Source organism: Microtus pennsylvanicus, chromosome 2 (genome assembly GCF_037038515.1).
Source record: "Microtus pennsylvanicus isolate mMicPen1 chromosome 2, mMicPen1.hap1, whole genome shotgun sequence".
NCBI classification, from domain to species: Eukaryota; Metazoa; Chordata; class Mammalia; order Rodentia; family Cricetidae; genus Microtus; species Microtus pennsylvanicus.
In genome coordinates, this window is record NC_134580.1 from 113,410,768 (window position 1) to 113,437,667 (window position 26,900).

At 40.5% G+C, this 26,900-nt stretch overlaps 1 protein-coding gene across 2 annotated transcripts in view; it reads left to right on the forward strand.

The window, feature by feature from the left end:
* Plcb1 (phospholipase C beta 1) overlaps window positions 1-26,900 on the forward strand; it is a 678,563-nt gene that overhangs the window by 579,006 nt on the left and 72,657 nt on the right. For both annotated transcript variants that reach the window (XM_075962281.1, XM_075962280.1), the window contains exons 28-31: window positions 13,346-13,422; window positions 13,524-13,613; window positions 14,385-14,442; window positions 15,054-15,140. In XM_075962281.1, coding sequence (XP_075818396.1) covers window positions 13,346-13,422; window positions 13,524-13,613; window positions 14,385-14,442; window positions 15,054-15,140 — 312 coding nt within the window. The remainder of the gene's footprint in view (window positions 1-13,345; window positions 13,423-13,523; window positions 13,614-14,384; window positions 14,443-15,053; window positions 15,141-26,900) is intronic.

Genomic DNA, 26,900 nt, shown 5'->3' on the forward strand with positions numbered 1-26,900 from the left:
ACCCACATCATACAACTGCTTGTAACTCCAGTTCCAGGGGACGCAATGCCTTCTCTGAAACCCACTAACACTGCATGAACACGGTATGAGACACATACATATATATAAAAATACACATAAAAATTTAAATTATTATTTTTTAAAGATTGAAAACAGTAAAAGAATGCTTGAGAAGGTATTGGGGGGAGAAAAAAGAAGATTTTGCCTCAAAAGACCCAAGAGAGTCTAAATTAATTTTAATACTAAATGATGACTTTCTTTCAGCTCCAGCTACTATACTACTATCTGATCTTCTCCAATAAACTATGGCTAAAACTCTAGAATATAGCAATGAAGACAACAGATGTGTATTGAACACTCATTATTGGGCCATATACTATGCTAAGCCATTTATAAGAATCATTATTTTGTTTGGTCCCCAAAACGAACTCATTAGATATTCTATGTGGTGACTTTTCTGAGGTGTTCTGACTAGAGGGTGGTACATGAGTGATTTGATCATTGGCCATCTGCCTGTAGAGTCCCTGCTCCCTAACCATTGCGTAGATGCCTCTCCTACCTCACGTTCCAGGCCAATGTCATGATGAAGGGATTGCTTTGTGCTTATTGCTCATGCGGAGTATGGACACCCCCATATTTAGTATTGATGGCTGGAATTTTGTTCTTCAAGAATGTTTTCTCACGTACCCATAAGGTTCACAATTTCTGTACGTTCACAGATAAGAACAACCATCACCATAATCGATGCCATAATTTTTATCTCCTCAAAAGGAACAATCTACTTCATCCATTTGTGGATTCGTTCAGCAAATAGTTATTAGTATTTCTATTTGCTAAGTAAGCAATTCAAACAAATGCTGGATAAAAATGGCAACAATCCTAGCCCTTCTGGAGCTAACCTTCTACAAGGGGGCACAGACCATAAACACAATAAATTAGCAAAATGTTTAGTCTATTAAGTAGCAAGAAGAGATGATGAGAAAGCTAATATTAGTATTGGGGGAAAAGATGTTCAAGGTTGGAGAAGCATGAAAAATGTACCTGGAAATTTTAAATAGACTTGCCAGGAAGAGACTAGCAGACTGACTGATAAGGCAGCATTTGAGTCAGGAGCTGAAGGGCAAGTCCAGGCACACACATGGAAGAGAGTTTTTCTAGATGGAAAACATGGCATGCAAAGTGTCTCGTCTAGTCTTGGAAGAATAGCAGAGTGGCTCCATCTAAGGAAGGTTATATGGTATTGAGTAAGACAGATGGTATCTCGGGAGGGAACACAGATCTGGGATTTTGGTGACTCCATTTCTTGTGTGTTAGTACTAGATAGGTTAAGCAACCCTCTCAAAATGCTCACCGCTCCTCACCAGAGTGTTTGTGAGCTTGGGTGAAATCTGAGTAAACCACTTATGAAGATTTCTCTTAAGAAGGCTAAGCCTCTGTAGATTTGGAAGCTCACGGCTTAGTTCACGGCCATTTGGCTTCCACAGCTTACACTCCATCCCCCTGCTTCCAACATGAATACCAGACTTTTCAGTTCCATATGTAGTGACTGGAGATTGATCTGCCTGCCATAGAACCTCTGGCTAAAAGATGACCAGAGTGACCATTTTATCTTTGGGGGTGCATCTGACTGATGAGTGGGTTACCCAGGCTAAAAAGGAAAAACTCAAGTGTAATTAAAAAGTCAACAGGCCCTGGGGGAAAGTGTCATAAGGAAATTTAAAGAGAAGTTATTTCATCTCTTAAAATGGCTTTGGGGTTAGAATTTCTTGGGTTAAAGGTTTTATAGTTCAGAGATTAAGAAGCCATGACATCAATAAACTCCTAACCAAATGTTCACTAAAAATAATAACATTAGCACAATATTTTGATAGACTCCAAAGACAAAAATAAATGAAATACACTTAAGGAGTCTGTGACATAGAATTTTTAATGTTTTTTGCTTCATTTATTAATTACTTATACAGTGTTCTGTCTGCATGTATGCTGCAGGCCAGAAGAGGGAACCATAGCTCGTTACAGATGGTTGTGAGCCAACCTCTAGTTCTCATACCCACTGTCACCCAGTATACCAAGGAAATCTCTTCTAGTTCTCCTTCCCAGGGAAATCCATATGTCCCTCAGGATGCATTTTAGCCAGGTTCTTGAGGTACTAATTGAATTAGCTCCCCCCTTTTTCCCTCTGTTTAAAAACTAGAATATATATTTATTTATAAACATATTTTGATCATATTCTTTCCCTCCCCGAACTCCTTCAAGATCCTACCCACTACCCTTCTCACACAACTTGCTTTCAAAACTGTCCCAAGCTCCCAAACAGCAAAATCAAAGCAAACAAAACACCCAGGAAGACAAAAACAGACCAAGACAAAACAAAAAGTACACACACAAGAAAATGGAGTCTATTTTGTCTTGTCCAACTACTCCTGGGCATAAAACTATCCCTTTCCCTTTCCCAGCAGGCAGCAACTGCAAATAGCTTCTTGGCTAGAGGTGGGATTTGTAGCCGGTTCCCCTTCTCAGTGCTGGGATTTTTTGTTTGTTTATTTGTTTGAACTTGTGTAGATCTTGTGCATGTTGTCACAGTCTTCATGGACTGTGATGTCATATGTGTATCAGTCCTGTTATATCAAGAAGACACTGTTTCTTGAAGACATCCACCACCCTGGCTCCCACACTCTTGCCACCTCCTCTTTTGCATGGATCCATGAGCCTTAAGGAGAGGGAATTGACAAAGACATCTTATTTAGGGCTGGGTGGTCCAAAGGCTTTCACTCTCTTCACATTTTTAGTTATGGGTCTCTGTATTAATGACTATTTCCTACAAGAAAAAGCTTCTCGGTTGAGGGCTGAGTGATGTTCTCATCCATAGGCGTATAGTGTTAATAGTCATTTCTTTTTATTTTTGCTATATGCTTTTAGCAGGATACTAGTAGCTTTTCATCTAGGGTGTATAATCTATCAGGTCTAAGGGGCTTGAGCAATTTATGTGTCAGGTCCATATCATGAGAGGCCTTAAATCTAATCAAAAGTGTTTGATTACTCCCATAACATTAGTACCACTAACCCACTAGTATATCTACAAACCCTGTGGTTTGTAGCTGGGTGATATCAATGCTTAGTTTTCTCCTCTGACACCATGCAAGTACCTTCCAGTACTATGAATGCTAATCAGTAAGAATAAAGCTTCTAATTTGGCAGCATCTCAGTTTTTCCATGGTCAATGATGTAAGTAAGTTGTGTCTTCAGTAATAGGGCCTTACTATCAGGTTATGGAGAGTAACCAACAGCCTTTATATAGCCTGTGATGTTTGGGAGTAGGGTTTATGAGATCCCTTTGGCCAATGACTCAACAAGATGTAACTCATTTCTGGTACAGGGGGTTTGACTTGGTGGTATAAGATGTATAGTTGTCTAGTTAGGGTATTGTTTCCCTCATTATATGGTATCTCCATTTAAATTCCGTGTGTGTGTGTGTGTGTGTGTGTGTGTGTGTGTGTGTGTGTTTGTATTTTAAGAAGCTTCTAGAGTAATAGGTGTCCATATGGCTTTTAATGTTAGTTGTCTCTCCCCATATTCCCTCTTCTACCCTGCTCTTCCATTTCCCTCCTCATTTAATCCTTCTATTTTAGTTTCCTCTTTATCTCTTTATATTCACTATTTACCCTTCTTTCAAAGGGCTCCCCATCCCCCTGGGTCTTAACTAGCTACCTAACCTCTATGGAAAGTCTCTCAAGTGTTCTTAACTTCTTTTTTGTTGCGTTGGTTAAGTCAAGCCATATAACTTGACAAAAGTTAGAGAAATGGAATCGATTTTGTTTTGAGCAGGTGTAAATCACAGTGCAAAGTGTGAATGCAGGAAAAGCTGTTGTAGGAACGGCCACTTGTTCGTTTCCCTAGCTGCACAGGTTCCCAAAATAACCGCACAGAAAATATATAAATTAAATCACTGCTTGGCCCATTAGCTCTAGCTTCTTATTGGCTAATTCTTAAATATTAATTTAACCCATTTTTATTAATCTGTGTATTGTGCATGGCTGTGAGTCACTGGGTAAACTTCCAGCATCTGTCTCTGGTGGGGCTACATGGCTTCTCTCTGACTCTGCCTTCTTTTTCCCAGCATTCAGTTTAGTTTTCCCTGCCTAGCTCTGTTCTGCCCTGCTCTGCTATAGGCTCAAAGCAGTTTCTTTATTAACCAATGGTATTCACAGCATGCAGAGGGAAATCCCACATCAAAAAGGCATAGAATCAGAGATAATTTTAGATTTGCACAATGTGGGCACATCTCTCAGAGTTGGTGTGTTAGATTTAATAGAACAATCCATGGAAATTTAACCAAGTGTCTAGAATATGGCGATAGTTCTTTACCAAAGATAATTTGTGCAGGATCGAGGAAAGGAGAAATGGCTTATGACTTTACATATGTACCCTTTGATAAAACTGTTTTATCTCTTGCTGTCTGTATCACTGCTTTGAAAACAAGAGGATTATAGAAGAATTCTTAGAAAGTCTCCTTTGACTAGGATGTTAGTTTCTCTAGTTTCTCTTATATCATAGAATGTAGGAATGACTCACCTCCCAGAGATATTAAAATAATAATTACAATGTTTAGTTTAAAGCAACAGATTTTTCAACCTTGGCTTTTCTTCTTCTTCATGCACATTGTATATTGTCTCGTCTTAATGTATTTTAAATGATGCTAATGACTATTTAGGAAACATTAAAGAAAATGACAATGAACAACAAAACCCAAAGGCAAATCAGGGAATAGCTTTGTTTGTGTCGACATAAAGCAGCTTGAGGAGGAAGACATTCTGGTGTCAGGAAAATTCCATAGAATGCAAGCAGCCTAGAATTGCAGGAATTATTGCATTTCATCTGGCAAATGAAGAAGGCTGAAATGATATGTTTCGCATTTAGAAAAGGAATGATGGATGTGATGTTTATCTCCATGGGGCAACTCTTCTGGGCCTGTCATCCAAATGGACCATAGAGCCCATGATTCATGAGCAAGTTACATACAAGACAAATGTCATCTCCTCTCATCAGACTCACATTGCTAATTATCGGAAAACCTTTAGGTGCAATGATGGCTATTTAAGCAACTAGTATTTATTTAATTTATTCTGAAGTAAGTGGCCACTGAGGCTTTCAAATCATAAAGCCCAAAGAGCTGCAGTGATACAATCCATCATGTGTCACTTAGGCTGTAAAATACTACAGCTCTTTGCATCCAACTTACTGGTTTGTAAATAGTTTCCAAGGGTTGTAACTTAAAACCTCACAGAAGGGTAACAGAAGCTGAAAGAAGGCTCTTACTATGGCATAATTTCAGAGCAAAGAACAATTTAAAATGCTGGGAGTTTGTCGAAGGAAATTCTTTACAGTGAATGTAAGTGTTGGCCAGATTTTCAATTTTATTTCTTTCTGAATAACAGAAACTTAATCTAAGGATCATGTAGATATTTTAAAGTTCAAACTGAGGGTCTAGGTCTGGTTCGGTGGTAGACCACTTGCTTGTTATGTGTGAGTACCTGGTTTTGCTTCTGAGAACTGCAATAAACAACACCAAAACATTTATACCCAAGCAAGTAGGTATAAATTGACTTCAGTTATGGAAAATAAAAATAAGTGATTGCGTAGGTATGAAAGACTATGTTAAAGAATAATCAAGATGGCTACCTTTTCATCTAAATTTTCCTTCTCTGAGAAGAGAACAAAATTATAGAGAAAGTCAGCTCTCTGAGGACAGGGCTTTGCTCAAAGTCAGACCGTATGTGATGCCATAGATGTTCAACAAGGAACTGCTGAATGCAGAAATGAAGATTTCTCAACTTCACGGGACACTACTCCCCAGAGTAAATATCTACCATGTCTTTAAATTGTCATGTTGTGTTTGGTCATTGGATCACTAAATAATTAACACACATTGTAAATTTCTTCTTTGTAGAAGTTGAGCAGTTCACAGTGAAAACTCACTAGAGGGGCCTTGACTAGTGGGGCTTTGACTAGAGGGGATTTGATTAGAGGGCTTTGACTTGAAGGGATTTGACACTCAGGAGGAACTGATGAAAGAGACAATACTTCTCAGGGAGTTAGTGAAAGAGGAAGGGAACATGCTTAATGTTGACGCTGGATGTTTTTCTATTTCCCAAAGCCATCTCTCTCAGAGAGACTATAAATATGATCATTTCTGTCCACACATCTTTTATCCTCTTTGATTTAGCACCAGGGAATTATTTTCTTCTGTGGAAAAAATTTTCTCTTCCTCCAGTGACTAAACAAATTCAAATTTAGTTCAGAGTTGAAAATAAGCGTGAAATTCTATTCTCTAGGGCTTTACTTTATTTTTGTGTGGTTTGGTTTTTGTTTTTTGATTCTTTAAATGGTTTAGATGTTTATCCAGGAGACTTTCATGAATAGTAAACAAACAAACTAACTAAAAAAGATGTGTATTACTTTAAGGAAAAAAATTAATCCAAAGTTAAAATTAAATATTATTTGCAGAATTCCAGATTACCCTCTGCACTCTAGGTTCATTCTGTAGAACTCTAAATCTTTGTTCCATTGCTATCTATAATTGTCCATTCCTGGTGAGGCTTGTAGCTAATACACACTTAACTCAAAAAGTTAATGTCCTCTGCCCCTAGGTTAGTGCTTCAAAAGTGAGCTTTTAAAATGTGCTTCTGTTACTATGAAAACCACTTCTCAAGGTCATGCGTCCACATCTCACGCAATGAAAACTTTGCACCAAAACTCAAGTTCCTTCACCTTATATTGGTAGCAGTGTATACATTGGTAGGGCTTTTTGCTGTCGTTTGTTTTTGTCAGGTTTCTCCAGATTGTAAGAAATAGAAACTTACAGCAGACTAACTTGAGTAATAATATATAGTAGAAAAAAATGAAGAGGCTAAATCATGTAAATGTATTTTGCATATATAAGAAGGGAGTTGACAGAGATCCATCCAGAAACAACCTATTGTACTGCCTGTAGTCCTCATGTGATCGTTCCCACTCCTGCCCCCCCCCCTTCTCTGTTGTTTCCGGCTAGTCTTAGTATCATTTTTATTCAAAATGGTGGACAAGACATGGTTTTCATTTATTTCTCCATAGACCTGTAGACAAATCTTAGGAAAAAGGTCTGCTAGGGTCATATGATCGGCCAGCCTTGCTACCTTAGTGAAGTCCCATATGTTATGATTAGATCCATGATCTTCTGGATTAATTACTTTGGCCAAAGGATGGAGGCTGAAGTATAGACCAGTTCCCACGGGAGCCAAACATGAGTCAGAAAGCAAAGTAAGTGCTTCTGAGAGAAACAGTGCTGGATGAGAAGGCACAGATGGGCCCAAGCCTACTCAATGAAGTGAGAAAGAGACCCACTGTGCATGCATATATATCATCCCATTTCCAGGCACTGCTAACAAAGTTGTGACAGACAGTGCTCACGCTGCTACCTGGAACTTAATTAGACAAACTGCAAATAGAAATAAGAATGGTTGAGGCAGAGCAATATAATCCAAGGCAGCTCTACAATCCCGGGAGTGATGCTTATTTGTGCTTTCTTGTTCACATGGGAAAAGGGTAAAATAATATTTAATAAAATGGTGTGCACAAAAGTCTATGCAGACAGGTCTGGGGACAAACTACGAGTGGAAAAATATATCTGGGGACAGGTCCAGTCAAGTCTTGGAGACATTTAAAAAGGAAAAATATCTGGGCTGGAGTAGAAAAGCCAAAGAGAGACTACAGTTATGGAAGAAGTGCTTGCAAGGTAGAGAGTGCAGTTTGCAGACGTATGCAAAAAGGATTCTTGTTAGCGGAAAGCTGTGTGATGCAGAGGGATTCCCAGATGTCTATGATTTGGTGGGTGTTGAAAGTACCCAAGAGGATAGGAAAGGCCTTGTGCACTTCTGAGCTGAATAACAGTGCCTGATCCAAAGGGGAAGCCTTGTCTCCGAGAAGAGAGGAAGTCTCAGCTTGCTTCTGCAGATGCTGAGGTGGGGAGGCAGAAGCACTCACAGCTAAGGTTGATCAGTTCACTGAACTGAAGCCCCTAAGAAAGCTGAAAGAGGAATAGCTGTGGTAATTCCTGTTGAAAATGAAGGTGAGATTTCTGTGTGAGAGGAGTTGCCAGTTCAATGAAGTTTAAAGTAATTATTCCCAAAATGTATCCCAAGGCCCAATACCAAACTCACAGAGACATTTTGAGATAGCTTTTTTATTTTTTATAGAAACAGGAACATCTGCTAGGAATCTTATGCAAATTACTAGCATTAAGTTGTTTGGACCTTATAGCAATTGTTCTTTTTGGTTTGTTTTGTTTTTGTTTGTTTGTTTTTTGGTTTCTTTTCCCTAAAGGTATCATTGGAACAAAACATCACTGAGTTTCTAAAGGTTCTGTGAACCAGGAAAATTTAGGAATCTGTGAAATAATTAAAATTCTGAGAAACGAGCCATAAGTTCAGCAACAAAGAAGGTTCCTAAAATCTTAATGAAAGATGAGATAAATTCCAGTATTTGAAGCAGAATTGAGGCAGTGTTTTAACTTGCTTTCTATTGCTGTGATTTAAGAAAAAAAAAAGGAAACTGGAGAAAGAAAGGACGTATTTCTTTGACTTCCATGTCCCAAGTCATGGTCCATTGAGGGAAGCCAGGGCAAGAACTCAGAGCAGGAACCTGGCAGCAGGAACTGAAGGAGAGACCTGGAAGAATGCTCTTTACTTGCTTGCTCAGTTTTCACTGAGCAGGGGCAGCACTTCCCACAGTGGGCTGGACCCTCTCACATCAATAATTAATCAAGAAAATACCCTACACACTTGCCTACAGACCGATCTGACGGAGGCATTTCCTCAATTGGGATTCCTTTTTCCCAGGTGACTCCAGCTGATGTCAAGTTGACAAAACAAACAAACAAACAAAAAAAACCCACAAGTGGTGTTAAGGTTGAAGGAGGTGAGAAGGGAGCCACTGCAGCGTGGGAATCACTTGTCTTTCTTGATTTGTTTTGTTTATTTGTTTGCCTTGTATTTTGTTTGGTGAGCCAAAGCCTCACAAAGCCAGGCTGGCCTTGAATGACTGATTCTATGTCTTCAAATGGCTGGGAATAAAGGTATGAAGCATCATATGGATGCTCTTATCCAATTTAGAAAAAGAACAAAAGGCGAGTAAAAGAGCAAGAGTTCAGGGAGGGTAGATAGAAATGTGTTTTTGCACAGAGGGAGTTTATCCCATGCAGACAGGACATTTCACAGATGAACATGGGGTGAACCTCAAATCTGCCCACAGGTAGAGAAGACATGAGGGGAAATAAAAAAAGATGTAATTTGGGCAAAAAAGACAAACCAAATTAAGGACCTATGATATGGTATATGGTCTGTTAGGAATTGTGTGTATTTTCCCAGTGCTTTCCAAACCGCCCTGGTTAACAGAGATGAGGACATTGAATTTGGGATAAAGAAGAGAACACAAAGTTCCAAAGACCTTGAGATAGAGGCCAGACAAACTGAAATGACTTCTTTAACGGTGTCACCATCTTCCTCAATAATCTAGACAAGGCTTCTCAAATTCCAAGGTGCACATTTTGTCCTGAGAATCTTGAGGAAGTGCAGAGCCTGAATTATTGGTCTAGGGGAGGGCCTGTGAGTTTTCATTTCTAATGTGCGTCCTTGCCCTGCAGTAGCTGCTGATCATAGGACACATGATAGCAAGATCAATTCAGAGGAGTCATGAGCCAGACTTCTAGAGCGGTGCCAGGACTATAAGTAGATGCTTGATCAATACTTGTTGAGTTTGGACTGAAATGAATAGTTTCCCACACAGTGGAAGCTGATGAAGTGGGAATAAGAATTGGGAACAACAAAAACCAAGTTCACAGGATCTGAGGACAGAAAGTCGGGGGAATTTTGGGGGACATTGGTATAGCCATGTTTAAGAACTTTACCCAAATTAAAGTAAATGTTAGAACTGAGTAGATGGAAAGCGCAGGCATCTCTAGTTCTGTGACTTTGTTGGCTGATTGCCAAAGTGCTAAGGGTGAGGATAATAGGTAGGAAGAAACAGAAAATGTAAGCAGATGTTGACGTAATGTAGCCTGAAAGTCCAGCTTTTCAAGGCCACCTGCAGGGTTTGAGGAAGAAGTCCACAGCAAAGCGAAACTGAGCTTGAGGGTTTTTTATCTAAGGGGTATGGAATAAACTCTCATATGTGCTGTTCTGGTCCTGATTGTTTTGTCCTCTGATTTTCTTTTAAGTTCAAATCCTTTCTAGTTCTCCCTTGTTTCAATTCTTCCTTGCTTCTCTGTTTACCTAGCTTAAATACATTTTTTTTTACAGGGGGTTTGGGGCAATGGGGGAAAAAGTTGCAAGAACTGCATCTCATTGGTTATACTATATTCCTTGTCCAAATGATGAGGAGCTGAGCCATTTACCATGACAATGAAAGCTTTCAAGGTTTCTGGTGTGAGGCTGTGATCAAAGGTTGGGGGCACAGAGCCAGGTGAGACAAGCTGTGAGACACAGGTTTTTATCAGCCAGACTTAGTAAACAAAGGATTGACATGATTTTTTTTTAGATTGCTTTGTGTTAATAACCTTGGTTAGACATTTTCAACTCTGACTTTGTACACCTTTGTGAAGTTTTTAACTTATGATACATTACAGAAACATTCAGTCTAGTTTGAACTTGCTCTGAGGTGAAAATGAGCTAATTGTGTGTAGCTTGTCTCAGACAGAGGAGAAATTGTTTGCCTGCATTAGTCTGAGTAAAAGGAACAATGCAGGCTTTTAAGTAATTTAAAGTCCTCATGGGACAATAGACTTAGTTATGAAGCATATTCTAGTATATTTCCTATATATCAAAATTATACAGCTTATTGAGAAGTCATCTTCCTGACCATCCATGGATATATGTGCCCATAAGTTTGAGATGTAATCATGAGATTACATATACATATCACATGAGATTACATACTGCAATGCAGATACTTTGCATGAATCCCTAGGGGGAAAACAGTATTTTACATCTGAACTGATGTGGGAGTGTCATATATCAATCTGTTGATTTCATTGGCTAAGCAATAAAGAAACTGCTAGGCCCATTTGATAGGCCCACCCTTAGGTGGGTGGAGTAAACAGAACAGAACGCCGGGAGGAAGAGGAAGTGAAGTCAGACTCCACAGCTCTCCTCTCGGGAGCAGACGTCTGCCATGCTACCTGCTCCAGGGAAGACGCACGCTATGAAGCTCCGACCCAGGATGGACTTAGGCTAGAATCTTCCCGGTAAGCGCACCTAGGGGCGCTACACAGATGATTAGAAATGGGCTAAATTAATATATGAGAATTAGCCTAGAAGAGGCTAGATAGGAATGGGCCAAAGCAGTGTTTAAAAGAATACAGTTTCCGTGTAATTATTTCGGGGCATAAACTAGCCGGGCAGGCGGCTGGGGTGTTGGGGGACGCAGCCCTGCCGCCGCTCCTTATTACTACACTGAACAATCTGATAAATGACACCAATTGAAGCACGATTTCCTCAACTGTGGCAGCCATGCTGAGGCAGTCTCTGCTGAATGATGAAATAGGCATTCTGTGGGCCATATTCTCCTTGATAGCTCTTCAGATCTAACTGACCTCACAATAAATGTTCCAACTTTCATGTTTATCATAATGAACATGGATCTCTCTAAGCCTCTGAAATCATGCTGGGGTTACAGATGGGAATGACCATGCCTGCCTTTTAGTATGGGTGCTGGATATTAGAACACAGATCCTAATGCTAACAGAGCAAGAGTTCTACCTACTGAGTCCTCTGGGGGAGTGTGGGATGTGGTGTGGTGTGTGTGTGTGTGTGTGTGTGTGTTTATTCAAGACAAGGTTTCTCTTTGTAGCCCTGGATGTCTTGGAACTCACTCTGTAGACCATGCTGGCTTTGAACTCACAGAGATTTGCCTGCCTCTGTCTCCCAAGTGCTGGGATTAAAGAAATGTGCCATCATTCCCCAGCTCAAAGGACTTTTAGAAACAACTTCTGAAACCACAATCGAGAACAATACCAGACAGAGGTGAATTCCCCAGGTGATGGAGGCTGTCTGAATTTATTTTACAACATTTAGAGTGTTCTAGATATGATAAACATTAAGAATGATTTAAAGTACACAGAAGGGTATAGGAATATTACAACAAGTCTTACAGCATTTAGCATAATGCATCCATGGATTTGGATAAATGCCAGAGAATTCAAGACCAATCCTCCATGGATCTTGAGGGATGACTGACTTGTTACTTGATAGATATTACTTATGTAATGCTAGTCAGTTCATCTTGCTCTGTATATTTTGGGGAAGAAAATCTTCACCTTGGAAATAACAGTAGGGCCTCTGGAAGAAAGTCCATGCCATATACTTTATGCTAAAGTGAAAGGGTTTAGGTCTGTTGCTAAAGCCACCTCAGGTTCCACAGACTCTTGATGTGGAATAAAGGATGAGGGTTGATTGATATAAAAATTTACTTCCCTGTAATTGACAAGTGTTCATTGAGCATGTACTAAATGTTGAGAGCCATGTGGAGAATTAAGAATACAAAGATATAATTGCTTCTGTCTCGAATCTTGGTTTGATAAAGAAATGGATGTAAAACAATGCAGTTATTGCACTGACACAACCCAAGCTTCAACAAGAGCACAGAAAAGCATTCCTGGTCTTCTTTGTGTCTACTGAAGTTACTCCCTTCACCCTGCCAAGGACACTACATCAGTTTCTGAGATGGGTAACAGATGTCATCCTCAAAGCAAGTCAACAAGAACAAAAAATACAGCCAGAAACACAGAATTCTACACTGCTGATTATAATTTCCATTAATGTCATATAGGCACACTACCTACCAGAGATAAACGTAGTAATGACCTGGTTTATAACCAAGAAAACATTGGTTCAGAAAAGGTGTAGACCTTTGGCCCAACTCATACCTTTAAAGCTTATTACCTCTACTTTATATCCCCAGCCTGTATATACAGAGTATAGGTAGGAGCCTAGGTCCACAGAGTTAGTTGAGTTTGCACTGAGCCATGCTACAGGAACTGGAATGAAAATTAAGTGAATTCAATTCAATTAAAGGAGAAAATCAGAAGGATTTCTTAGTAACAAACAAACAAGCAAACAAAACTGCAAACAGATAATGTGATCCTTTAAAACCATGCCCTCGTTGCCAGAGTTGAACTCTGGTTACTCTTACAGCAGGTCAGTGTCCACTGCAGACTGTCTAACTCCACATGCTAGTGTTTGGGGTGGGAAGAACAGGGACTGGCACCTGGATCTGTGATCCTAGAAAACATCAAACTGTTTTTTTCTCTCCCCAGCTTATTCAGAAGTTGACAGATGTTGCCGAGGAGTGTCAGAACAACCAGCTCAAGAAGCTCAAGGAGATCTGTGAGAAGTAAGCCTTCATCCCCTCTCACTTGGCCTGAATAGACCTGAATGTGGTGAACTACAGATTGCTATTTGGTTTGTCTGATTTTTCCCCTATTGTAACTTCAGAGAGAAGAAGGAATTAAAGAAGAAAATGGATAAAAAGAGGCAGGAGAAGATAACGGAAGCCAAATCCAAAGACAAAAGCCAGATGGAAGAGTGAGTGGAACGTACCCCCCTCCCTAACTGGAATGGTGAAGCTGCTATTCTTCTCTGGCAGAGAACAAGTGTCTTAAACAAAGGCCCCTTCGTAAAGCTGCTCTGCTAATTAATCTTCCACATGATCCCTGCCTTAGTAACTGTTCTACTGCTGTGAAGAGACACCAAGGCCAAGGCAACTCTTTTATAAGAGAAAGAATTGGGGGCTTGCTTACAGTTTCAGAGGGTTAGTCCATTATCATCATAGCAGGACTGTGGCTTCACTCAAGGTGATGGAGCAGCAGCTGAAATCTATGTCTTGATTGGCAAGTTGGCAAGAGAGAGGGGAGTGATGGGGGAGGAAGATGGAGAGGGAGAGGGTGTCAGAGAGGGAAACCCCCAAGCTTGAGCTTTTGAAACCTCAAAGCCCACTCCCAGTGACACACTTCCTCCAACAAAGCCACACCCCCTAATCCTCCTTATCTTATGAAAGATTTTCATTCTCTGGTGACTAAACCTATGGATGAACCTATGGGGGCCATTATCATTAAAACCGCTACAATTTCCATTGTAAGGTTTTTACAGTGAGCTCTCAAACAGGGGCACTCCAGGACATTCATTAAAAAAAAAAAAAAGGAAAGTGAGCACCTAAGAAAACAGGGCCTATGCCTGGGGAGACACAGCACCACCCACCCCCACTTATAACTTTCTTTCAACAGCTATACAATGACAGGAAAATCATAAAAGTTCCAGGAGGGTTGCTTTAATGATCTCTGGCTCATTTCAATTTAGGGAGAAGACAGAGATGATCCGGTCGTACATCCAGGAGGTGGTGCAGTACATCAAGAGGGTACGTCTGTTCACCCTGTCTCCTTTGTAAATGCCACAAGAACAGTCGCCAGGCTCGTTGTGAACTATGGAGAGGAGAGCTGTGCCTCTTTGTCTATTTGTCACCAGCATCCAGCTGTTTTGTAATAGCCCCTAAAAGCGCAATGCTCTGGCTATTGAGACTCATACATATAAAAGACCTAAATAAAAGAACTATAAAAACAGATGGGGAGGAGTCACTACCCAATGGGAACCCCAAAAAAAGTGACACGAAAGGGCATTCCCAAAAGGTCTTTCATTGTTACCTGTGATAAAGGTGACATCCATGTCTAGATCTGTCCTTAAGCTTTTAGAAATTTTGTGTTGTGGAAATTTTCAGACATTTACAACAACATCTGTCTATCTGTCACCAAACTGCTCTGCCCTGGGTTCCCCTTACCTAGCTTCAGAGGGCAAGTCTTTACCAAAAGACCAAATAATTGATACCATAGACTTGGAAAACTTTGTTTTTTTTAATTGTTGTTGTTTTGTTTGCTTCTTGTAGCATGCATGAAGGTTTTATTGGTTTTTTCTTTGTTTTGTTTTTTGCTAGTTTTCTAATATGACGCTTTTCTTCTGGTAACTTTCTTATAGTTAGAGGAAGCACAAAGTAAAAGACAAGAAAAGCTTGTGGAGAAACACAAGGAGATCCGCCAGCAGATCCTAGAGGAGAAGCCCAAGGTAAATGGAGCTAAATAACCCTGACTGTCTATACACACCTGGTTTGTTTGTTTTCTATTCAGGAAAAATAAAACCTCACACAGCTTCTCAGGTCTTCCTTATGTGAGAAACTCTTCATTTCTTGTGGTAGTAAAAGTACAACAATATTCTGCTAGTGTTTGCCACCAACTGGCACTGTCTAAAAAATATGAGTGTGCAGAACTCTCTCCATGGAGTTTGGTTTCAGGTAGTCTGATATGTGGCTCCGGCAAAGGTATCTTTCCTCTGACCAAGCAGCTTCATCTTGTGATGCTGTAACGTCAGACTTTGCCCAGCAGAGGACACCCTTCACTAACATCAGCCTGATCTTGACCCAACAAAATCTTCCATAAACCAGGAAACAAACAAACAAAACAGAAAGAAAGAAAGAAAGAAAGAAAGAAAGAAAGAAAGAAAGAAAGAAATTAATTTCCTTGCCCCCCCCCCCCCCCCCCCCCGCATAGCAACAGCTCATCAGTGTGGTCCTTTAAATTTTTACTGTAGCTTAGAATGTAGCTCAGTGGTACTGAGAGTGCTCGGCATGCATGAGGTCCTGGGTTCAATCCAAAACAATAAATCAAAGCGGGTTGCGCTTGCGGCTTGTTGAAATTAGTTGTCTATGGACATCAAGTTGAATGAACTATCTGTAAATCAAGTTTTTGTGGGTTAGCCAGCAGTATTCAGGTCTAGTATATACTGTCCATTTTCATTTCTTGGTGAATGTTTTTCTCTGTTTAAAAAAAAAAAAGAATGTGCTTTTTAGGTTTCCCCTCCTTTTAAGCTAGAGTTAAAAACACAGCTTCTCGAAAGTACTATCATTGCACCTAAGTGCTTATTGAGTCTGCAAAGCTCAAGTGTTAGGTTTATTTATTTGTGTGTATTGTTCCCTGGTTGGCTTCAGAGCAATTACTCATGGCTAAATCTAAATATATTCTCAGAGTTATTTATGTTCTGTAGCCTTCATGTTTATTGAATATGATAGTCACTTGATACTTGTTATTTCTAAAGATTTCAGGCTTAGCCATATAAATCCTCAAGCAAGAATTGAGAGCTACTTTGTATATTGTTAATTCTTAGGTTTCTCCTGCAAATATACAATTCAGAAAAGCTTAGCCAGCTTCTCGGGCTGTTTATGCTAATACAGTGGGATACGGTTTACATAGCTTTAGCAATTGCCACATGGAAATCTTCCTTTGGATTTCTAGTCTCCTTTTCCTTGAGCGGTCCACAGTCATTCATGGGCTAAAAATATTAAGTGGGAAATTTATGGAGTGAACAGAGCATGACGACTTGAAATTGTACAACTTTCTGCGCAGCTGATGACCCCTCAAAGCACTGTCTCGGCCACTCCGGTGGAGCACTGGCTCTCTGTCCACAAGGCCACACAGCATCCTCTCTGATGTCAGATTCTATCTGCTATCTGCTGTTACAGTGTTTGTGACCCTTTTTTGCTTAAAAAATGGCCCCAAGGCACAAGAGTAAGGATGCTGATGATCTCCTGAGCTGAAGACATTAAGTGGCAGATTAAGGTTGGCATTTTGGCACTTCAGGGTGTATTGGGGGAGGGGGCACTGTATTATCTTACTTAAGTGCTCAAGTATTTAAATAGCAGATCCAGATTTGACTAAAATTTAAGAAAAATATGAATTAGTCAGACACATACATTGTCCAGGTCAGCATCTAACGATGGATTTGTCATCTCTTTGTAGCCTGGTTTAATGAAATGTGTTTAGAGTGAGTTTCCAGCCAGTTTTAGACCTCTAAGAGCCCTTCTGACAGCTACTCTTCCTTTCAGTTTTGTTTTGCTTTTGAGTGTGGGTGTTGGTTCAACCTGGTAAAATATTTCAGTCAGAGATAAAATGCAACGCATGTATGTTAAAATTATACAATTTAAGTATTTCATAGATATTATACGTATGTCCATTTATATGTGTGTAGGTGCCCATGTGCATGTGGAGGCCAGAGGATAATTCCTTAGGTGCTATCCATGTTTATTGTTTGAGACAGGGTCTCACCCTAGCCTGAAACTTGCCAGGTAGGTTAGGCTGGCTGGCTAGGGACCCAGGGGTCCATTTGCCTCTCCGGTGCTGAGATTCCAAGGACATGGTAGCACACATAGATTTGTTTTATGTGTGTAAGTTGTGCATATTCAACTTGTGTCCTCATGTTTATAAGGCAGCCACATTACTGACTGAGCTCTCTCCATAGCCCTCATTGTGTGTGTGTGTGTGTGTGTTGCAGTACTGGGAGTGTGGACATATAGCACCACACATGTGGCTGTTCTAGTCATCATGATTAAATTAAGTAAGTGGCTATTAAAGCACCTTAAATCTTCTTCACTGGATATAACCAAGCATTAAAACGACTAATAACCTTTGTCAATTTAGCTGCCCAAGTACAATTTTGCAGAAAAGCAAATTAAACCTGCTGGGCATGCTCACATGCATATATAATCCCATTAACTTTGGGGATGGAGGCAGGAAGACGGGGAGATCATGGCTCACCTGGGTGATATAGCGAGACCACATTTTTAGCTAAGTAAATAAATAAATAATGAACGTAAACAGTAACAGCTTACTAGCTGACTCTATTACTATTTGAGCGGTGTCACAACTCTAAGGATGGAGGGACAGTTCTAGGAATACTGTAGATACTATATTAGCTATTTTTCTAATGTGATAAAACACCATGCACAAAAGCAATTTACAGAAAAATTTATTTTGGCTTACCATTTCAGAGAGACAGAAAGAGAGCACACATAATGGCAAAAGAGACAGGGCAGCATGTGGCTGAAGCAGGAAGCTGACTGAGTCTATTTTCATCCACAGGCCGGAAGCAGAGAAGAGAGAACAGGAAGTAGGTTGAGGCTTTAAGCCCTCAGAGGTTACTCCCAGTGATGTCCTTCCACCAGAAAGGTTCTTTGTCCTAAAAGTTCCATAATCTACCCAAACAGTGTTACCAGTTGGGGAACAAGTGTTCAGATGCATGAATCTGTGGGGGATACTCCTCATTCAAATTGCAATGAGTGGTTCTGGGGATGGGTAGGCATTTCTAGGGAGAGCTGACTGCTTCTAGGGATGGGTAGCCAGTTCTGGAGACAGGCAGCTAGTTTAGTGGCTCAGCAACCTCTCTGAGAACCAGCGGTTTTAGAATTTCATAGTTGATGCTTGCTGTCCTCGGGTTATAAAGTCAACGACAAGCTGGATGCTAAAGCTCCTGAATCATCATCTTATGTAGAACCATTCAAAAGAGAGAGCTTAAGTATGGAGCTTCATTAAAAGGGAGGGAAGAGAGAATGAGAGAGGGACAGAGGGTGAGCAGAAGAGAAAAGAAGAGCAGAGGGGAGAACAGAGGCTGAGACCAACTTGCCTGGGCTGGAAGAGAGAAATCGGGAATGGGCAGAGTTTGTCTCCTGTTTTTGTTTTTGTTTGTTTTTTTCAAGACTAGGTTTCTCTGTAGCTTTGGAGCTTGTCCTGGAACTCGCTCTTGTAGATCGCTCTTGTAGATCCGTCTGGCCCCAAACTCCTGAGTGTTGGGATTAAAGGCATGCCCCACCACTACCCAGCTGGAGCTTGTCTCTTAAAGAGACCTTTGCACTGTGTACAGTGAAACTTATTGCCATAAGCTGAGGGTTTACTGTGCCGAAGGGGCAGGGCCAAGGTGTGCCTGGATACTAACAGAAGGAGTTCAGCTTCTTGGTGCTATGGTCAGCAGAAGCCTACACACAATTGAAGCTTTCTTATCGAATACTGAATACCCAGTAATCAGGGCTTTGTGTTACGGCTGTGTACTTAGAGGCTTTTGTTTCTCCTTCCTTGGCTTCTTCGGAAAGATCTAAAGTGTTCCTAGGAATTCTTAATCATTCCCTTGTCTTTCTTGCTTAGTGTGACTAGGAGCCAAGATAAGCTTGCTCTTTTGTCTGTGACGCTCTTCATAGGGTCATCATGTTGTGAGTGGATTTGAAGGTAGCCTTTGAAGGTTGTTGGTTCCATGTCAAGCCAAATCATATACTTAAGGGTGTCCTTTGAAGCTTAAGAATGTGTTTTCAGAGCCATTACTTCGATAATAAAATGAGAAATCGCATGTGAAGTCAGCCGTGGTAGCTCACATCTATAATCCTAGCACTTGGCAGGAGGAAGCAGGAGGATCAGGAGCTTTTATAGGTCACCCTTGGCTACAAGCCATCTATGTAAGACACTGTCTCCATCAAAACAATACAAAAAGTCACGTGAACCCATAAGATATGAAGCAAATGAAAGAAAATGATAATAAAGGAGGGAGGAACATTAGTCAGTGTTCCACCTCTGCCACCCAATGCCTGAAATCATCAGCTCAACGGGGGAAGAGGTTTATGTTGGCTCACGAGCTCAGAGATTTTAGATTCACATTGTCTGACCCTGTTGCATTGGGCCTATAGTAGCACACCAGGTCATGGAGATAGAACATGGTAGAGGAATTGTGTTTATGCTTAGCAACAAAAGCTGAAACATAGAGAATAGACCAAAATCTCAATGTACTTTTCAAGGGCAAATTCCCAGTGAGCTCATTTCTTCCCAATAGATACACTTTTTTTAAAAAAAAAAAAATTGAGACAAGCTCATTATACAGCCTAATGACAGCAGTCCTCCTGCCTCAGCTTCCTCATTACTGACTATAGGTGTATAAGGTACCATGCTCAGTCCTGTGTCCCTTCTTAAAGGTTCTACCAACTTCTTGGAGCACTTGAGCCATAGACCGAGCTTTTATTCATGGGCATCTGGAGACACTCCTGATCCAGACTTGCAAACAGCAGTAATGAGCAATAGAGGGAAATGGCAAGATCAAATGTGAGCTGGGAACTGAAGCCCAGAAGAGCAAGGGTAGGTTAGGAGAGACCAGGGTTCCTGAGCAGACCTCGATGCTCTGTGATTGTGGGGTGTGGACCAGAAATTGAAGAGTACTGCCTTTGAAATCATCCCTCTTGAATGCAATCCTGGGAGGGCTTTGGAGCTTGACATCGATGTGGACAAAATTAATAAGAGCAGCGACAGAAGAGGAAAAACTGAAGGAAATGAAAACGATCAATAGTTGCTATAAAGCAGGACCACGGAGTCAAGTTCCATTCAGTGAACCTAATGACAAGGCAGAGTGGCTTTATGACATCAAGAAATTTATGAACTGTCCTGAGTCAATGACAAAGAACTGGAGAGCTGGCATTCTTCCCATGAAAACATGCCCAGAGTTCACTCTTAGTTCTGGAGACCAGCAGTCTTCTCAAAACAGAGACAGAAAACATTTCTAATAGAACCTGCTAATGCATAGTCATTTGCTTATAGCAAAAATATCACTAGATGACATCTCTCCTCATCTTCAATGTCTTTCAGCATCTACTGAATATACAAATTCACCCCCCTTCATTTATGTAATAACGTCACATGCCAGTGTCCACACTCATGGCCCAAACATAGAGAAAGCTCTTCGATTGGCCCTCTTTTATCCTAATCTACGATTTTGAGATGTTCTGAACTCTAGACTTATCTGCATAATGTTCTTCCTTGCTGAGAAACACATTCTTGTCTTTTAAAAGTTCAAGGAAAGTTAAGACAAGAAATTTACCCGATGGATGAAAGCCAACAGTCCTTCAATGGCAAGGCATTTCCCTGGCCCAGAAGAGAGCAAGCTGCCTTGAAGGTTCATGCAAAGTGGAGCTTTGTGGAGCCTTCACTCAGCAGCAAACTCAGGCACCCAATGAATCCAAGTTTCCATGTTCTTACTAATCTGCACCAGAGTAATAGAAGTAGAGTATAGTTAATCAGAAACAGCATCTTCAATTTCCCATTCCTATTTGCCAGGGGGCATATGATGGCCCCCGTGGAAAAGCTTAGTTTCGACTGCCCCACGTGTGACTAGTAACAGACACCTTTGGTAGGCAGAATTCATTTTTATTCCCATTATAAAGAAGTACAGTGCGTCTGTTTCGTTGACATGCAACTTTTGAGGGCACTGAAAAAAAAAAGAGCTGTTTGATCCTTAAAGGCAATTTATACAACAAACAAATATTTTGACCCTCGATTTGACAGAAGATCAAGTTGTCCTTTGCAGTACCTGAGTCCCACTGAGACTTATTAAGTTACAGACAGTAGACATTTTAAAAGGTGATGTTCTGCTCTTTTTCTATGGAGTTCTCAGTTCCCGAGAAATATTCAGATGTCTTTTCTGGCGGTCAACTGCTTCACTGAGCCCTTAAATGTATGTCTTCGATTGTGTCTAAGATATGAATTATTGCAAAATTCAACCACAGCATCCGTCAGATGCTTGCAAGAACACTGCTCAGGCTTCCAACTCAGTGACATAATTGGTTTCCTTGGGATTTCTGTACCTGGGTTTGCCAAGCCAATAAGAAAGAATTAGTGCATACAAAACATGTTGGAAGTGAGTCAAGAGCTCAGCTACAACTACCAGGCAGCCACTGCCCATGTCGACTTAACCTATGTTGATACAGAGGACCCTTCTGCTCTTATTCCTGAGCGTTTGAAAGAGGTTTATTCCAGCACGTTGCCCTCAATCTGTTGCAGATATCCCAGTGTGTATTGATCACTCTGCGGCTACTGGCTTTCGTAAAAGAAATCATCTTCTGGCAAGACTTTTTAATGAACTGTCTGCCTGACCTCATAAAACAGTCGATAAATTCGTAATTTCTTCTTTCTCTGACATTAATTTGTCTTCGGTATTTCTTAGGCCATAGGTTTTCTGCTTTAATTTAGATCTTCATCAAGAGAGAATTCCAAGAAGCTTTAGGGCATTTTCCTTTATTCCCGAAGAGCATCTCATTGTGAAGCCACTGCCTCTCTCTTTTCTCAATGAGGGGAAGATAGACAGATTTTCTTCGTTTCTCCTCTGACATCTCTGTGAGTGGCTCATCTTGGGCATGACATCTCTGAGATGGAGCCCTCAATGCAGCTGACCTGGTAGTTACAGGGGAAAGGCTTAACCTGGGGATCTAAAGTTAAACCTTTCCTCAATGAATTCATGTATACCTCCTTTCGTCTTTGTCATTTGATGGATAAGCATGAATTTTCCCTGCCAGCATCAATTAAAACCCCTTTTGGGAACGCAAACTCCTTAGTGGGAGCCAGCTGCCTTTGGGCCATGTCTTCCTCATTGTCAAATTTTGATTAACCCACACAGTAGTTTGATTTTATCTGTTCTATATGAAATTATTTTTCATTTTTTATCTATGCACAGCATTGTGTTCTTAGAAAACAAATATAATTATCCTTTATTTTCTTGAATATAAAACTGAGATGTGTTTATTTTCCTTAAGGAAGATACTAGGCTATCAGGACCATTTTTGACTCTCTTTGTCCCATCTCAATTTACTTTTGAAATCTATTGTGATCATAAAGACTTCTTAAAATTAGAATAAATTTTAATAAAAAAAAGCATCAATGTCTCTGGTCACTACTCTAAAATACAGTAACACTAGCAAAAAGTGTTAGTTATACACCTCACTGATACGTAAGGAGTGGTCCCTTCAGTGAGAGAAAAGGCTCTACAGAAGTTTGAGGGAGGAAGGCCCTGACAATGATGATGGTATGAGATGATCATAAAGATGCTCAAACTCACAAGAGATGAGATGAGTGTATGCCTTGCCATCAATGCTCAGTCATTTTCATCTACAGGCTCACAGCCTTCTTTGTCAAACATTCTTTCGTTCAAAATGTGTGCACAAGAATCCATATTGCCTTCCTTCTGCAGTGACATTTTCACTGGGTATAGAATTTTGTGTTGGAAGTTACTTTCTGGAAGCTCATTGGAGATAAAATTCTGCTGCCTTCCTGCCGTGTAATTAAGTGTTAGTGTAGTTCTTTAGATATGGTTTGTATTTCTCCCCTTTGACTTCATTTTTGACTTATACTTTTCCCTTTTATCTTATACGTGTTTCCGTAATGTATCTATGTGTTTGAAATGGCCAGCCAGACAGATAAGCCTAAAAGGTATCTGTGTTTGAAGTATCCAGACAGATAACTTTAACATATCTCAGTGTTTGAAATGGCCAGATAGACAACTTTATAATGTATCTGTATGTTTTAAGTGGCCAAACAGATAATTTCATAATGTATCTGTGTGTTTGAAATGGCCAGACAGATAACTCTATAATGTATCTGTGTGTTTGAAGTAGCCAGACAAATAACTCCATAATGTATCTGTGTGCTTGAAATGGCCAGACAGATAACTCTATAATGTATCTCTGTGTTTGAAGTGGTCAGACAGATAACTCCATAATGCATCTGTGTGTTTGAAATGACCAGACAGCTAACTCTATAATGTATCTCTGTGAAATGGCCAGACAGATAACGCTAATGTATCTCTGTGTTTGAAATGATCATATAGATAACTTTATAAATGTATCTGTGTATTTGAAGTGGCCAGACAGATAACTCTAAAATGTATCTGTGTGTTTGCAATGGCCCAATACAGAGCTTCATCTGTTCAATCAGAACTATCAGCTGTCACGTCAGCAAACAGTGGCTTCTAGTTAATGTTTTCCTTCACTTCTAGGATCTCATTCTGTGTGCATGTTTGTACATATGTCTGCATGCATGTGCAAGCCCTCATACTAGTGTTCACACACATGAACAAATCAGACTCTATTTTACCCCCCTCTGAACTTAGGATTATTTTTTATCTTTTTTATTTTGTACTTCCCTGTAGACAGTTTTGTTTTTGTTTTTGCTTTTCCCTGACCGTCTTTCTGATGCACTGGCTCTACCTGCTCAATCACTAGTTTTAACTCTTTGCTGTGTGCTTTCCTTTCTTTCTAGAAGTTCTATTTGGGTTATTGTTGAGTCAATGGTCTGGGGGCCAGGGCTATCTGTAGGGAAAATTCCCTGTGACTTCCCTCTGGAGAGGACTCAGACTTGGGGTACAGGCTCTTCACCCTTCAAAGTTTCCAGAGAGGAATCCTAATGCTCCAATTTGAACAAGAGCCCACGGGGGCAATGCAATGCATTTGGATTTTTGTTGCTTGGGTACCTCGTTCCTTTCAGTTGGGCCTGGTCATTCCTTAAGATTAAGTGTTTTCTAAAGTTTTAAAAGTTTTAAAATCAAATCCTAATTGTTTCTGTTTTCAGTGGGAGAGACAGCCTAAGCAACCCAACTAGCCAATTCTGGAGACAAAATGGTCCCTCATAGCAGTGGTTAATTCTTTAATGTCTGGCTTAGTCCCATTTCCACAGAGATGCAACGTCTGCAGGGAAACTGCTTGTACATGATGGGGAACTGACTCGCTCAGTATAGGGTTGAGCTCCATGCGGTCTTACAAAGCTGTTTTCCCCAGCTAATGCAGGCAGAAAGTAGGAAAGACACGCAAATAGGCTTGAGTCTAGACAGATATTTGTCTGAAGCTAAGTCACCAAAGAGCCCGCGGTTGCTGTCACAGATGCCAATGTTTTAAAACCACTGCCGAGCCCCAGCGACCCTTCGGCTCTCTGGAACTGAAGACATAGACGGCTTTAGCCGTTCCCCTCACTCTCTTTGGAGGTAATGTGCATAGCTGCCCATGCTGTGCACAAGTCAGAAACTTTCGTGTTTATAAATTTTCAATGTCTCTAGGAAAATTGGACTATGTGATTATGACAGAAACATACTGACCAATCTCTGCCTGTGAAGCAGCTACCCCTTAAGATGGTGTGTGCTGGGCTGCTTCACAGATTCCTGTTACCAGCTGACTTCTAAAACATGATGGATTTGAAGTTTAAACAAAGCTGTAGCATAGATTCACTCGGGGGCAGTTGATGCTTCCTCCCTTTCTCTCCCCAGGTAACTTCTTTTCTTTCTTTTTTTTTTTTGGATTTTCCCTTCCTGGTAATGAGATGATGTGGGAATATGCAATTAGTTATAATGAATTATGTCAGAGACTCCAGTGGAATCCTTTCTACCTGCTAAGGAGATGGTCTTGAGTTATTGTTCTAAGTCTTCTCACTAAGTCCCAGTTTAGCGTTGGGCATTGACTGAGAGGTGTTCCATCTTTCCACATACACATACACGAAAACCTGCACACTCAGGGACAGGAGCTTTGGGGCCCCTTTCAGCTTCCTGTCCTGTGTTCATGCCACCATGAATCTTTGCCTGCATTTTTCTACTATTAATTGGATTTTAAAATCTCAATATATCTCTAATTTTTGAGTCCCTTTTTGGGGTAAAAGGGATAATGAAAATTATCAATACATACATATTAAACACATTTATAGCAAAATATATAAAAGTATAGTTGATATCTGAAAACTATTCCATGATTTTACTCAAGCTTTTGGCATTTTAAGGGGAAAATGGTGAAACTCAAACCGAGATACATATTTAACCATTTATCCCAAGAGTCTATCTTAAAACTCTTGAAATCCTTGGTAACTCAAACTGTGAGTTTTTGACCAAAGGAAAGGCTGTCATTAAAGGACCAGTGCAGGGCCCTGTGCTAAGAAAATTGTACAAACTTCTGCCTGACACAGGAGCAGAGCGGCTAACCGCGAAAGTTCCTTTCTCTGTTTCTTGGGTTATGCTTCTGGGTGTCAGTGTAGTCAGTCAGCCGTGGAAGTCGCATTCATACATCTTACATGAGCAGCAAAGACCAGTGGGCTCAAGCCTCCTGAATTTATTCAATCATTAGTTGAATCCTTGATTCTGATAAGGAAGTTTTGACGTTACCATCTGAAAGGTTCACACAGCATCTTTACTTATTTCTCTTTCCCTTTGACAGAATCCGAAAACCCTAGAATTTGAAATCTAACGTATTAAGGCGTCAAGTACTTATTCACTGCACCCACCCTAGCCAAAGTCAAGACGACCATCTCACCTGGGCTTATAATGGTTTCCCATTATACACGTTATCTTGCTGGGTGTCCAGTCACAGCCTATCTTTAGCCTGGCAGCCAGAGTCAGCCTTTAAATGAAGTCACTTCTCTCTTCAAGGTTTTGTGACGGCCTCTGTCTCTCTCACAATAAATGCTCTCAAGATCCAACCCTTTCATTCTGTATCCATTCTTCATTTCCATATGGATCTACCACTGTTTGGCCATTCTGGCTTTTTTACTGAGCCCCAACAAGCCAGCCAGTCCCACCTTGGGCCCTGGTTAGACTGGACCTCATACTCCAAGTGTTTATTGAGCAACTCTCGCCTGTATTTCAAGTCAAATCAGAGATCTTGAGGAGGTGTTACACGATCACTCTGTTTAAATTTGGGACCTGGCAAAATTGGAGAGGTTGTTAAGAATATTTGCTGCTCTTCCAGAGGACCCAGGTTCAAATCCCAGCACCCATATGGTAGTTCAGAGCTGTTTGTAACTCTAGTTACTAACCCAGCACATTCTGCTGGTCTCTGTGGTCACTTGGCACATATGTGATGCACAGTCATACATAAAGGTAAAACACCCATACATAAGAAGGTTAAGAAAAAAATCTTAAATTTGCACACTACCACCAACTTCCATTTCTGATCTTATTTTCTCCTAGTCTACTATTCAGTCAGATTTCTTTTTCTAAGTCTGGTTGTCTTTCCCCAGTAGGGTGTTAGCCTCCAGGGGACAAGCAATCCTTCTGTTTGTTTTCTCCACTTCTATTTGATGATGCCCATGCACTGCACTCCAGAAACCCAGGAATAATGCTTGCCCCATTCTTGCTGCTCAGTAAATATTTTCACTTGTTTGATATAGAACAACACATAAATTTGCATGCTGCTTGACTCGGGGGCCACCATGGTCGTCACAT